Source organism: Brachionichthys hirsutus, chromosome 22 (assembly GCF_040956055.1).
Source record: "Brachionichthys hirsutus isolate HB-005 chromosome 22, CSIRO-AGI_Bhir_v1, whole genome shotgun sequence".
NCBI classification, from domain to species: domain Eukaryota; kingdom Metazoa; phylum Chordata; class Actinopteri; order Lophiiformes; family Brachionichthyidae; genus Brachionichthys; species Brachionichthys hirsutus.
The window spans coordinates 7,931,059-7,945,586 of record NC_090918.1 but is presented as its reverse complement, the minus strand read 5'-3'; the positions used below and the strand labels follow the sequence as shown (position 1 = coordinate 7,945,586).

Below are 14,528 nucleotides of genomic sequence, written 5' to 3'. Positions count from 1 at the left end.
GAATCAACGGGGAGTCTTAACTTATTGTGGTGGTTTAGGCATCACTGACAATTGTCAACATCTTGAAACAACGAGAGTCTGCGCCTTTAATCTCACAGAAAACATTCAAGAGACTGGTACTCTTCAATCAAGCCATTGCCGCCACCGAGGAGGTTGCGTTTTCGCCCGCGTTGGTTTGTCGCTGTCCGTCTGTCTTTTAGCAAGATAACTTCAAAATGTTCTGGACGGATCTTGATGACATTTTCAGGAAACGTTGGGACTCTTACCAGGAACAGTTGATGTAAATTTGGGTGATGATCCAGAAGAGATCCTGGATTCTGGATCAGTGACATGTTCGTTAACATTGCAGTCAATGCAGCTTCAAAATCTGTTCCTCAATATCTCGGTTGTTTATGGAATTTGACACATTCATGTAGGGGGGGGGGGACCTCTATCTTACCACTGAATTTCATCCAGATCGGATGCAGAATGAGGTCAAGAAAAAAAAATCTGAAATGTTAACATTAAAACCCCATTTGTGAGGGTTGCCATGGTGACCTTTGCTGCAGGTAGACATCTGCCCCTGCACAGCTGCGGACAATTTAAGTAACCGTGTTACTGCAACCATCTACCACTGCCTGTAAGGACCATTCAGCAGTTTGGGAGAAGCTCATCAGCAACGGTTAAACTTCTGCTGCTGTTCCTTTTGGAAGTGATGAAAAACAGCGCCTCTTACCCCATCGCTCGGCGTGTTAGCCAAGCACGCTAGACCACCTAATCCTGTTACTGCGACTCCCACTCCAATGCTTTCACCATACCCTCCCCTTCCCTTCTCATCTGCTCTGTCCTGATTTATGGCTCCCCGATGAGTGTGTGTGCGTGTGCACACAAGTGTGACCATTCAGAAGTGTGTGAACAAGCAAGGAGTGGTTACCGAAGGCCGCAAGTGTACTTGCATCCGTCTTTGTGTGCGCATGCGGGGGGGAATGACTAATATATGCATGCACGGATATCGACATGTGTGAACATGCTAGTGTGGGTGTGCACATGTGGGGGTGACTGTGTGTTTGCGTGTCTGGCTTATGTAACTCACCACATAGACAGATCGCACGCCTGCAGCCGCCTCGCTTTCCTTCTTGGGGTCGCAAAGCGACTGGTAGTCGAAGGTCTTCTTAAAGGTGAAAAGGGACGAGTTGACCAGGGTTCTCATGAGGATTGGGTCGACAGCGCCAAAGAAACGGCCAATCTGCACGCCAGGAAGAAGAGAACAAGAACAGCTCTACTTATAAAGCACATAGAAAACTGTGCAGATATCAGAATGTGCGTAGAGAAAAACATTTAAAAGAAATGTGATTCAAGTTCCAGAAATGAAATATTATCTCAAGGTACATAGGACGATTCCATGGATGGATGGTAAAGGTCTTTGAATTAGGTTTCATTGTGAATATTTAAGTTGTAATTACGGTGCACAGTCCCCTAAATATTACAATATATATAAAAAGAAATGGGGCTACCGGGTTCAATCCAACATTAAGTACACATTTAAACCAGTTGGACATGTGGTTTAGAACACCTGGATGTTTTTTGAAATGTTTACCTGCTATTAGACTGATAGCAGGAATCATTTGAATAACAAGGTTCTGAGAAATGTCTGAAGGAAAAAAAACAACCTTTCAAATGCACCAATTAAGTGTTACAGACTTGAATTTGCATTTACGCAGTACTTAAACACTTTTATAAAGTTGACTCAGGATTGTTAACTTTATTTAAACCACATGACCAAAGACCAAAGAATGTGTAACCAGTGACACACACACACAAAGAAAATTACACACAAACTACGATGATGGACTTCAGTGTAATCTGATGAACACAGCCATAAATTATTAAGAGGAAGTCGTTTGTGCAGGCTGTGTGCATGGGAGTGTTTTCACACTCGTGTATCCAGGAGGGTGTGAGTACAGTTAATAGCATCCATCTATGTGCGCTGAAAGATGTGCACGTGTGGAAATGTAAGCTATCTCTTTTCTTCCACTTTGTAAGGTCACCGTTAACAAGCCTTCCTCCACATATCCATTCCTCTTTACTCCAACCGCCACAGGACGTATAAATCTTCCCAACTATAATGTAAAGGGAGCCTTCTCTCCTTTCACTGTGCAATAACAGGAATAATGAATTAACAGTCACAGCCCTGTTGGCTGCAGACTCCCCGGGGGTGGGGAGGTGGGGGCAGGTTTGGAGAAAGAAAATGAACAAGATCGCGAGAGAAAGAAAGTTCGCTCCTGTAGGAAATATGATTGAGGGCACGCAGCCTTTTCCAAACAAGGCCTCGGGCCCTTGGGTTTTAGTGCTGCTGCCAAACTTCAGAGGGCGACTGATTTATCCAGCGCACACCCAGCCCTGATTAGGAAGGAGCCAAGGCTGCATGAAAAAACATTTACTCAGATGACAGCGGGGGGCCCACACTTAGCATAGGTCAATGGAAACAATCTATGCACTTACTGTACGCACTCGCCTGTATCTGTTGATGATATGTGAAGACGGGTCAAATTATGGTTTGATTTTGTTTTTAATTTGGGTTATTTGCGGCAAATTGAGAGTGACTGACAATTCCCAACAGGTTCAACATGCCGAGTCTTGTTCAAACAAGAAGAGTTTATTTCAGTGGATTGATGAGTTGTAAAGAGCGCCGAGATCTTCGGCTGCAATAAAATACGGATTTTTGAGTAAGCAGTGGCAAAAATGACCATCGTCTGGGAAATATGATGGCTAAAAAAATAGACTGAGAAAATTGTCTTTTTAAATTTCTATTAAATTAAGAAAGATTTACAGAAAGGTTACTTTTTTTTACTTTTGTGCAAAACTCTGATGTCTGGGCTTTAAATAAACTAAGCTTTTAAAGTTAGAATATATTCAATTCAGTTGACGCCTCATCTGGCATAGTGGTTAGCGCTGTCGCCTCAAAGCAGGAAGGTACCGGGTTCGAATCCTATCTGTGCAGTTTATATGTTCTCAATGTGTCCTGGTTTTCTCTGGGTTCCTCCCGCCTCAGCAGCTTAGGTTAATTGGTTACTCCAAATTGCCCCGTAGTGTATGAGCGTGTGCGTGAGTGGTTGTCTGCCTGTGTGGCCCCGCGATGCATTGGCGACGCATTCGGAGTGTGCAGCAATAGCAAGCCGGGATAGGCTCCAGCAACTCCGATGACCCGCAAAGCGGTCATTATTTTGCCTGAAAACAGATCATCTCATCTAACCCGCTGCGCTCTGTAGCGAGTGTAAAATTCAAATAATGACTCACCTGATCAATATCCTCATCTTTATTAGACATCACCAGGAAGCCCCCATCATCCAGAAGGACACAGTCGACATACTAGATTCAAAGAGAGATTGAATCAGTCCAACATGCTCATTTGCACCAACAGCAGAACACTAGATATGCTCTTCATCCTCTCACCGGGTGGTTTCGCTGGCAGCCACAGATCTCATCGTTGCACTAGAAATACGGCAGAGCAGACAGAACAATGAGTCATAGTCCGGATCGAGCGTGTGTGTGTGTGTCCTTGGGTGTGTATGCATCACGCCGATACCATCTACTCACATTCTTCCTCTGCGTGGCGTTGATGAAGTTCTCCATCCAGGCACCGATGTCCAACTTCACTCCGACCACTGGGACCAAACACAAAAGCCCGACATCCGAGGTGATCACGACGGACCTCCGTGTCAACTTCACGCTCTGAACTTGGAAAATGCAAACTTGGCCGAAGATCACAGGAAAACCGAGACAACTTGATGTGTGGCTTGAGTGTGTGTGTTTGTGTGTATATGTCAGAGTGAGAAGGAGAAATAGACAAATGAGGAGTAGTGGTGTGTAAATGAGACCCTCAGTGTGCGCATGTGTGGGTCCAAACTGTAGGTGTGTGAACATAGTTGTGAGAGTAGCAGCCGGCGAGTGAGGATTTGTCCTCATGGGTGAGTGTGTGTGTGTGTGTCTGCGTGTGTGTCCTTACCGGCTGGTTGGAGTGTGATGTCCTTCACAATGATATTTACTGCTCTGCTCACCAGAACCGACTCGTCGCTCGCTGTAAAGAAGGAACACAAAAGGGGAATAATGCACAAGTATGCGTGTGCACACACACGGAGACAGGAAAACACACACACACACGTGCACGGTGGTTTTTAACTCACCGTTGTCTTTAGAGTAAGGGGACGGAGTGACGATGTACAGGTCATTGTCCAGACTTCGCTTGTAGAAACTTGATTCGTACGTCTCTGCCTCTTCCTCCCAGGACAGCCCAGCACTGTGTCACACACACACACACACACACACACACACACACACACACCAGAACTTTCAGAGTAGTTTATGACTATAAATCTACATCTGTAATTCTGAAATATCCTTTCTGGTTTAATTGTGATGTCTAAAAGGGGAATTGAGATAAGGATCCATGTTTGGCTTTTGCTAACCACAACACAAACAAGCCTCCAAGGATGGATGATTCTTCCAAATGTCATTTCTGGGAATATGAAGGCACTTTATTGGTTATCTGCAGCTTTCTGAGCAGACCATCATCTTCTATTGGATAATCCAGAACATACCATCTCCTCCTCCTAAATCAGACGCATCCTGCATGAGCTTGACATGTACCTTTTGGGATAGACCCGCGTGATCCCTCCATCGGTGGCAACAAATCTGCCCACAACACCATGCCTGACAAGCAGAGGAGATAAAGCCATAAAACATCCAGTTGCAAAAAGCCAGAATGCGCGTTACGTCTGCATGACATGTGCCAGCTGAAATATTTGAACCATCTGTATTCAATTCTTCCATTTGGACTTCTAGGGAGGGAAAAAAATGAAACTCGTAGCTGCTGCTTTTAGTAAATGAGACAATAAAAAGATGGTTCCACCTTTAAGTATAAAATAAAAATATTAACTTACAGAGAGTCATTTTTTTTCCAAATCTTGACCAGCTCCGAGGTGATACCAGCATCCAGGAGCAACCGGTTCACCAGGTTCACGTTACCTAAACAACACAAACAACCAAACGCGTAAATGTTCAAGTGTCCAGTCTTTAATCAGATTTGAAGTTTCTCATCCTTATGAGATGTTTGTTTACAGGAATCAGCAGGCAGGAAAAGGTAAAATACATTTTTAGTTCCAAAAAGTTACAATGTAAGAGAATAAAAACAAAGATTAAAAAGTTGAGTAAAATGTGTAATTAAATTCACAAAACCAAAAATAAATAAATACAAATAATGTGACTTATGCTGACAAGGTGTGGATGGTGGGTTGGTCAAGGTGTAAGACCACATGACAAACCTAACAGGTGATAAAAGAGGGGTTTTGGGGGCCGTGCCCGCCACTTTGAAGCCTCTGACAACCCGCTTCAGTCCATTAACATGGAGGCTAGTCGATATACCCCCACCACCTCAACCAATCTTTATGACAAACCACACACATCAGAGAAAGCAGCTGGTGCAACACTTTATCCCCCCTCCCTGGCCCACCTTCCCTCGCGGCGCAATGGTTTTCATTAGAGGTCCTTTATTGAAGACAGCCAAGGAATTTCTAATGTACTTCAACTTTTTCGCCACTGCAGTGGCTTAACCAAGCAAAGCGTGTAACGATACTCAAGCCGCCAACAGTCCACATGGGCTGCACTCCTCTCCCTCTCTGAACTCCCCGTGGACTCCATTAAACTAGCAGCTAATAATGGGGAGGGCAATATTTCAACGGGCAGAAAACTTTTATTGGATTGATGCCGCTCTCGAACTGGAATTGTCAAACTTTTATAGATCTTTTATAAATACCAGTGCACATTACGAATGATTGTATCAATGGGTGTTTTTTTAAAGGAGCGCTTAGACGCTAATGCATCGGTCAGATGTTCCGGAGAAGGTCGCTGCCCTCTGATTTGTGTTTAATTGCTGCTTTTGTGCTCCTGGCTTGACGTGTCCTGCTCTTTCTCACAAACACACGGTAATTGGATGAGGCTGGGCGGCTATAGGCGTGGAGTGGAACGCACATTTCTGGTGAACATTTGTGCGCGTGCGAGAATGTGTGCGTCACGTCCAAGCCGACGCGCCTCACACATGTGCACTCAGGCGTGTGATGGTCAGACTTTCGGAGTTAGCGTCAAATGGGCAACGCGAACATAGGGGTTCCACATCACAGAGATTCGCCTGGTCGTGCACGCCGCACAGCCAGACGGCTATTTCACCGGCACACCAGAGACCTGTGGGAATCGGTTTCACTTGACTCTCTCTTCCATTAAAGTTTTCAGTGCACATCCCGACACCGAGCCATGTGGCTGACATTCATCCACGTGCACAGTAAAGCAAATGCTGCAGCTCTTTTGTGATGCAAATGAGGAGAATATTCGGTGTCGATACTCACACATGGGGTGGTTTGGCGTTTTTGTGTCAATGTAATCGTTGAACTCCATGAGGAACTCCGTGTTGTTCTTGTTCTTGTCTGGTGGCTTTAAGTCCTTGCAGTACACCCTGTACAAATATGAACCAATACAAATACATAACTTAATAAAATATCCTCTGTTTAAAAAAATAAATAAAAATTCACTCCGACTGTAACCCACCAGTCATCTTACCTCGGTGCAATAAGTGTATAGCCATATTCGTCGAACTTATCAGCCAGCAGGCTTTCAGAAACTGGAGAAAGGAATAAACTGTCAGGATGCAGACTAAATATTGAAGAAGTTACGAATGAAGTGAAATTATTCATTCATACAGGCAACAGGGAGCTCCACTGGACAGAATGCCACACCTGCCTGTTGAATACAGCTCAGAAATAAATGTATACTGCAGCATCTCTCCTTCATATCGCTATGATTCTACAAATAAAATATCAAGTTACAGAGCAAGGAGGCTACGGAAAGTCAGGATTGACACTTAAAAACAAATAATTATACCACATCATTCTCAAAAACTGTAGGCAGACAGCGGACAATCAGTTACAGACTTAGTCAGGCCGGGTAAAGGACGAACAAGGCTCGAGACCAGAAGATGAAAGTGAAAGAATAAAATACTTGCCATTTTTCCCTGGAGTGGAAAAAAATCCCAGCAGAGAGAAAGTGAGCGAACAAGAGTCATCCCCCCGGGTGAAGGAACAGACGAGAGGGAAGAGAAGGCAGGGTAAAACCACAAGGATCAAAAGGTGACACAATATTTTATTCACAGAGCTCGTCCTGAATAGAAATATTGGGATTGCAAGAAAGAAAGAAAAAAGGTTTTTCGGGTTTTGGATGTAAATGGAGACGGTGGATGATGGAGAACAAAAGGAGAGGCTTTGAATTTGATCAGGACTTCATAAAGTGAAGATGAATTTTTCAAGCATCAGTATTAGCATTCCTTTGTGCATTCCGGTGATACAATACCACACATAGCTCATAAACACTGACATTCTCCAAAGCATGTCGCGTTGACAGTCCATTATACTGTGCAGAAACATTCCTCACGACGACATTGGCTCCTCTTTGGCACTGATGATTGGGAAATAATTACACCCATGTGCTTTTTCTTTGATATTCAGTCACCGCTTACTAATTCAACAAAGTGTCCAGTCATGATGGATCGCAGGGAGGTTTGGGGAGAGTGACGACTGCTTATATTTTCTGCACTTTCACACGCCTCTTTAAGCTAATGATGACATGCCTCCCAAGAACTGCGTCGGTAAAATATCCGAGACATGTAGCAACAATCCTTCGCAAAATGCGAACGCATTTCAGCACAAATCAACGTCACTCCTGGAAACGTGAAAAGCGAGAGCAGATCTCAACAAATGTGGCCACTGGGGTAAAAAAAAAAAAGAAAAGTGACGGGTTCGCTTGGTGTTTTAAACATTTATACATGCAGACATTTATAAGCACCTCTGAAAAAGTCGAAAAAAATTAAATAAGTCGAGCACCAGCTTGTGTTTGGGCACAGATTCACAGCTTTACGGCTACACCTTCAAATAATGCTAACATCCTGCCCTTCCTGCTATGAGAGTTGATGCCAAAACCACATCTGAGGACCATTGGCACAGGCGGGGGGGGGTTAAAGACACACATGCACACGCTGAGTGGATGCAAGTTGCATGCGGGACGTCGCTTCCGAGAGCAGCTGCCGGCTTAATTCAGCATCGCGTGACGGGCAACTTTAAGCACAAGCTAGTACCGGTAAATGAAATTAAACAGACAATGAAAAGAAAATGCTTCTGTGTGTGCGCGAGTTAGACGGGAAGTTGCATCCAGAGTATGACGGAAGGGGGGGGGGGTGATTATCTCAAACACAGGAGGAGAATACTTGCCCACAAACGCTGTGATGGGAGGGAGGTCGAACACACCAGGAGTAATCAAGAGTGGAGGAGGAGGATGGAAAAAGAGGAACAGCGTCGGACAAAGAACAGTTACGCAATATTTTATTCAAATTGGCCTTGAATCAGAATATTGTTAACAACAGCACAAAACATTTAGAGTTTAAGTAAAATTACTGTTAAGGGAAATTGGTTTTCTATAGGTCATTTAGGCTCAGTTGCTGCACATGAAAATGATTATACGTGTGGTTTGTGCATTACTAACTCCTGGATTTTTACTAACGGGGACTGCTTTCATTTTTTTAGGAGCAGAAACAGTCTTAAATCAATCATTTTCAATTCCAGCAGGTGCTTTGCTGACGGGAAGAGTTCAAACATGAATTAATGAAGTCATCATCTTTTCAGCTCCATGCAGATGGAAAGTCAGGTCAGGTTTCTTGCTCCACAAAACATTTCATGGCAACACAGTCCTGCAGGATTCACCTAAACAACTAACAAATTCTGCTTTTTCTTTCATGCATGCTAACCTTTTTATCTTACAGGCTTCAGGGATTTTTAGCTTAAAAAAGGATAAAAACGAAAAACAAATCCATTTGGGATCTCGGCGTGCCATTTCAGCTGAATTGTGTTTTTCTTGTCGTCTCCAGGTACTGCAGGTTGCAATGCTTCAATTCAACTACCAGAAGTACTTTTTTTTTATGTACAGTATTTATTTTTGACTAAGAATATTCCCTTGACTCCCAGTTGGAATGTCGGCGAGTCAAACTTTTAGGTGACCTGTTCCTTTAAAGTTGAAGAGTGAGATTGTAGCTGTGACGGTCAAAGTTACCCTCGAGGTGTTGAATGCAAGTCAATTCAATGTCCCCAGAAATTTACGGCCCCATTCTGTGATTGCAGACTCCGTTTTCATCAAATAAACACAGCGTGACGTGCGTTTATTTGATAAAAAGCTGAACCTGACACTGTGAGAAGGCCTTCGGGAAAAAGATTCAGTATTTTAACACAAATTACAGCTATTACACAACACAACACACAGTGTTGCTTTTACTTGTGTGCCCCCCCCCCCCCCCACACACACACACACCACTTGAATTCCAAAAGCACCTCCAGCAAGTTAATAAGAATTATTTGAATTGTGCAAAAAAAAAAAAAAAAAAATTTACGTTGTGCAAATTTAATGTTCTTTAAAGCCCGCTTTTAGCTAGTCGGCCAAACATAGAGAGAGAAAGCTCCGCTTAACTGCGGTGAAAACACACACACACACACACACAGCCTATAAAGTGGTCCTTTGAGTAACACGATGAGCCAATGACATATTTTACTAGTGGAAACAGACAGGGGCCAATAGAGACGCGAGACACACATATGGAACCTCTGATTGGCTGTATCCCATCTCATCATATGCTTGAGGATGGGCATGAAAACACACACACACACACACACACACACACACACACACACACAGCGAGGCACTTGGCTGAAAATGACTTGACGAGGACGACACGTGTGAAAAGGGACACTGGATCCACTCATCCCGCTGTTCTGGTGATGACAACTTTAAACAGCACCAAATACGAGGGGGTTTGTTAGCAGAGGGGCGTGTGGCGTCTGTGTAGATACATTTTAAGTGTGTGTGTGTACATGAGCATGTGATGAATGGGAAGTATAAGCTGAGACACAAGTGTTTATCGGCCTTACAAGAAGAGCAATAATGATTCTGGAGAACATCAGCGGTCCTTTTCCAACCATGTGCCCGTATGAATGCAAGGAAAATGTTCCCCGAGTGCAAAAAGCCAAAGAACAAGTCAAGATCCAAAACTGATTTTAGTAGCACTTACATTTTGCCTGGGTGATTGTGTCGCCGATTTTAGCTTGGATGTAGTGCAAACTGTAATCAGGAAGGACGAGGGCCAGGCTGGGAGAGAGAGACAGAGAGAGGACACAAAATAAATCTTGATCAGCCACCGACTTGATTATGTATGATGAACTCGTTTGCCAGTGCAATGCATCTGGAGTTCCTCTATTTCTGGACTAGCGTATGGAAAAATCTACTTCGCACGCACACAATAGATGAATCAGAACACGAGACACACATCATGTGATCAATATTTACCTGTAGTCGGTCCCCTTCACCGGTGCAAAACTGTATGTCCTCCGACCTACGTCAACGTAGCGCTTTGAGGGCAACAGATCGGTCAGTGCGTTACATTTTCAATGCAAATCTGTTTATTGCAGTCACAGATTCGAATATCGTTCAATATTCAATTACCTCATCTTGTGATTTCACCAAAGTAATCATCGTATAATTCCCCGTTTCCGCATCAATCATCTTTCGCCTTAACTGTCGATAAAAAAGATCATTAAAATAGAAAACAAGATACATCCTGAAAGGAACACGCCCCATGTTCTGATATGAGCTCATGGAATCGGGAAGGGGGGTAATCTGTTTTCCAAACCTCCACTTTGAGGTCGTTCTCCAGCTCTGCATCCAGGAAGTCCAGCGTCACCGGTTCGTGAAATTTGGCAGTCTGCATGGAAATGCAAAACAATTAGTCTGTAGATTTTAGGTGAAATGAAAATAGATGCAGAAATAATTTACTGAGAATTTTTTTCTAAATCTGATTTATATTTTTTGTTTTGCCTTGAAAAAGGGAGCCAATTATGAACGAACACAACTGCGGACACTGACCTTTGTTGCATGTAATTAATCTGTGCATGTGTAGATTTAAAAGGAAAAGCTCAATTTTGAAAGGCCACAGAGTTTTAATAAATATCATTCTGGACCTATATAATCAGGATATGAAACAAAAACGTCAGCCAAATAATACAAACAAAACCAGAGAAGGGATTCAGGAGAATTATGTATTTGCTGTGCAGAGATCCTGTGCCATGTACAGTAACCTAATATTTGCTAAGCGTCATGACAGACGAATATTTCTGCAATGAGTCGCTGAAATTCTATCATGCATCTCAGGTTAAAACGTTTTGACTAAGATGTTTTGCTTTTTTGAACCAACGTGGCCAATTAAAAAAAAAATCACAACTGATTTTGCCTACCCGTGGCTGGAGATTGGGGTGGAGCAGCACATATCCATTGGGATCAATGGCAAAGTAGTAGCCATTTGGACCGAACTGCAGGGGGGGGGGGGGGGGGGGGGGGATGTATGTGAAAGGAAGAATGAAACAAGCCTGCGGTACCAAGTGTAAAATGCAAGACACTGAGGGTGCGCTTACAGTAAACCGAGGCGTCAGTCTCTTGATGTCTTCCAGGGAAACATCGATACCCATAACCCCCAGGATGAGCTGGTTCTGAATTTTCTGAGATTTCTAAGAGAAAACCAAAAAAACATTGACTCACGAGTCCTGCTATTTTTTCCTGGATGAGTCAAGTCCCTCTGTGCATTCTGAATAATTGCAAAAAAACAAAATGGAGTGAAATAGAAATCTGGACAGTCTCCTCAAAGGCTTTAAACACCGCTGTGAGTCACAGACAAGGCATTTTCCAAGGCCTTGCTTTTGTCCACGGTGGAGGTAACCCCGAGTCCTTCCATGAAGACATGCAAACTCATCTTGAAGCACTTTAAGCTACTGGATTATTTCTCTCTGTAGGCTTGATCCCTTTTTTGACATGCCACATTCTCTTCCTGCAGAGACACGTGGGAGAGCTTCGAGGGACCTCAGCATCAACAAGGGATATGAGGAAGGGCCACAAGAAAGACCGGGATGAAAGCAAAGGATGAGATGGTAATTGGGATCATTTCTTTTGCTCTTTTTTAGTCTGGTAAACATTAGAAAATGCCACGAGCTTGCAGAATTGTCTCATGTGGTCAGCGTTTCAGAGAGATGGTAAATGTCCACAGCCAAGTGTTGAGTAGATGGATGTTGAAGAGGACAAGTGAGTGATTTGACACACATGTACAGGTAAAATGACTTACAAAGCATCTGTGCCATGTCCATGGATTAGAAAATTAGGATTTACATAAAAAATAGAGACATTCATTACCTTTGCTCCCGTGTTTGTCTTGTTGAAGACAGGCAGAGTTCCAGTGATGACCAAACCAAGCTCCTGGAAGATCACACATATTACAGAGACATGAGCGCTACTGGCACAAAAAAGATAAATCAACTACACAATGTTAATAAAACCACGGTGTCACTGGGTCGTTGGGAAACAGGAAGCCGCGGCTTGAAAATAAGACTTCCGGGAACAAAAGGAAGATATTTCTGAGGTTGGATACATTCGGAGAAGTCCTCAGCATCTTATCAGTAAACGATGACAATATCCAAACCCTTTGGCTCAGCGTTCCGGACTGCTCTCGTTATCTACACTGCCACCGAAAAGTTGTTTGACAAAATCATGAGCCCCAACAAAAAAATAAATAGACAATTTTCACAAACTCTGCTGGAACAGAGTTGAAGTTGAGTTTACCGGATGACAAACAGCGAAGGCTTCGCATAATTTAGCAACACTTATTGGAAAGTCTTCATCTGACAAAGAGCAGATTTCTTCTCATTCTTGCAGAGCTCGACGTGAGCAGAGATTTATTCCCACCGTTGTCCGGCACGCTCTTATTTCTTTGCGCCACCTTCTGTGATGTATAACGTACCAATGCATCCAGGTAGACGTTGGTCCACTGAACCTGCTTGGCCTTTCTGCTATCCTTAACCATCGGCCTTCCCAAAACATCAAGGTATTCCTGAAAAAAAAGGGGGAGAGAAGGGGATGATTTATTTAGCTGTGTCTATCAGCAAACTGTCCACTAGAGGGCATAGTACATAACTGGTTTGGTGAGCCAGGACAGATAATGGAGCTGTGGTGTGAGTACCTGAGTGTTGATCCTGATGGCACCTTTGGATGGGATCTCATAGTAGTACCCTGAGAAAAAGAGAGAACTTTATTCTACCAGACAGCCTGAAAGCAAGTCCAAAACGACCCGAGCTTGAGAAGCGCATTTTATGTATTACTTAAGTGAAATGCTGTTCTGCTACAATAACCCTCTATTGTGTTCTGGTCATGAATACCTGTACCTTTATTAGTGCAGGCCATCCACTGAATGGGCCCTTTGTCGTAGTTGTGTTGACCTACTGAGAACGTAAAGATGCGCACCTGAGAAGCAAAGGGAACCGGTCAGAAACAGATCAATGGTGAAAGGCGAGGATATCATTCTTGACGCTCTGAACGTGCGTTGTTTGCAGTCCCACCGCTTGATTCGGGTTGTATCTTTTAAAGAACTCCTCTGCCTTTTCTTCCCCACCGTCAGTGAAGAGCATTATGATCTTGTTGCAGTTGGCCCTCGAGACATTCATCTGTGGGTCACGAGAGTGGAGTATTGATGTTTATTTATGATGTTTAAAATGCACTCTTAAGAATACAGGAACTAGTTCATGTTTGCAGCAACAGGAGAGGAACAACAAATCCGCAGTGTGAGGTAACGACCAAAAGAGGGCGGTATGGACTAGTTTGTGTGGCTTGTGTTGTTCTACCTGTGAAAGCTGTGCGAAGGCCATCTCCAAGCCACGAATGTAGTTGGTGGTTCCCTTGGCGGTGATGCTCCGCACAGCTTCCTTCAGCATCCTCTTGTTGCGGACGTTGGCTTGAACCAGGTTCTGGAAGCACGATGCTGACTTGGCCTTGTCGTTGAACTGGAGGGAAGAGGGAAGGAGGGATTGATGGGAAAAGGAAGGGAAGGCACTCTCACATATTTTCTTTCAAATATGTGGCCCGGTATCCCTTTGATGCTGAAGTTCATGCAGTGACTTTTAAAAAAAATGTGCAAAAGCAAATAGATCGAACTTCAAGAACACGTTAAGATCTGCTGCGTGTGAAATGAAATCAGACTTAATCAAATCTACACAGACCGAAGGGAGCTATAGGAGCAGAAGGAAGGGTTGGCAGGAGAATAGGTAGGGAAGTGAAAACAGTGGCATAAGGAGGTGAAGAAAAAACAAACTTGATTATGAAACGATTATACCAGAGTCACCAACAAGCCAGTAACTGGTTGGATTACATTCATAGAGAATAAAAGCTTAATACTGCTGAATAGTTAATGTGGAGGAACAGATGGACCCAATCAAATAATGCACAACACACACACACACACACACACACACACACACACACACACACACTCTATGCAGCGTTGGGACATGGCTCATTAATACCCAACATCTGTTTTGGCCTTGACTGCAAACATGATGTTGCTGAAGCATGTGCAAACATACAAGAGGTGCACA

General features: G+C 43.6%; 1 protein-coding gene across 1 annotated transcript in view; it reads right to left on the bottom strand.

The window, feature by feature from the left end:
- LOC137910981 (voltage-dependent calcium channel subunit alpha-2/delta-1-like) overlaps window positions 1-14,528 on the bottom strand; it is a 44,284-nt gene that overhangs the window by 4,816 nt on the left and 24,940 nt on the right. Inside the window, exons 11-32 of the mRNA XM_068755403.1 lie at window positions 13,779-13,937; window positions 13,497-13,601; window positions 13,323-13,401; window positions 13,121-13,170; window positions 12,902-12,991; window positions 12,298-12,360; window positions 11,529-11,621; window positions 11,352-11,426; window positions 10,751-10,822; window positions 10,564-10,635; window positions 10,408-10,469; window positions 10,133-10,209; window positions 6,589-6,649; window positions 6,378-6,484; window positions 4,920-5,004; window positions 4,627-4,689; window positions 4,164-4,276; window positions 3,986-4,057; window positions 3,577-3,644; window positions 3,433-3,471; window positions 3,277-3,348; window positions 1,073-1,225 (exon numbers count right to left, since the gene is read on the bottom strand). Coding sequence (XP_068611504.1) covers window positions 1,073-1,225; window positions 3,277-3,348; window positions 3,433-3,471; window positions 3,577-3,644; window positions 3,986-4,057; window positions 4,164-4,276; window positions 4,627-4,689; window positions 4,920-5,004; window positions 6,378-6,484; window positions 6,589-6,649; window positions 10,133-10,209; window positions 10,408-10,469; window positions 10,564-10,635; window positions 10,751-10,822; window positions 11,352-11,426; window positions 11,529-11,621; window positions 12,298-12,360; window positions 12,902-12,991; window positions 13,121-13,170; window positions 13,323-13,401; window positions 13,497-13,601; window positions 13,779-13,937 — 1,830 coding nt within the window. The remainder of the gene's footprint in view (window positions 1-1,072; window positions 1,226-3,276; window positions 3,349-3,432; window positions 3,472-3,576; window positions 3,645-3,985; window positions 4,058-4,163; window positions 4,277-4,626; window positions 4,690-4,919; window positions 5,005-6,377; window positions 6,485-6,588; window positions 6,650-10,132; window positions 10,210-10,407; window positions 10,470-10,563; window positions 10,636-10,750; window positions 10,823-11,351; window positions 11,427-11,528; window positions 11,622-12,297; window positions 12,361-12,901; window positions 12,992-13,120; window positions 13,171-13,322; window positions 13,402-13,496; window positions 13,602-13,778; window positions 13,938-14,528) is intronic.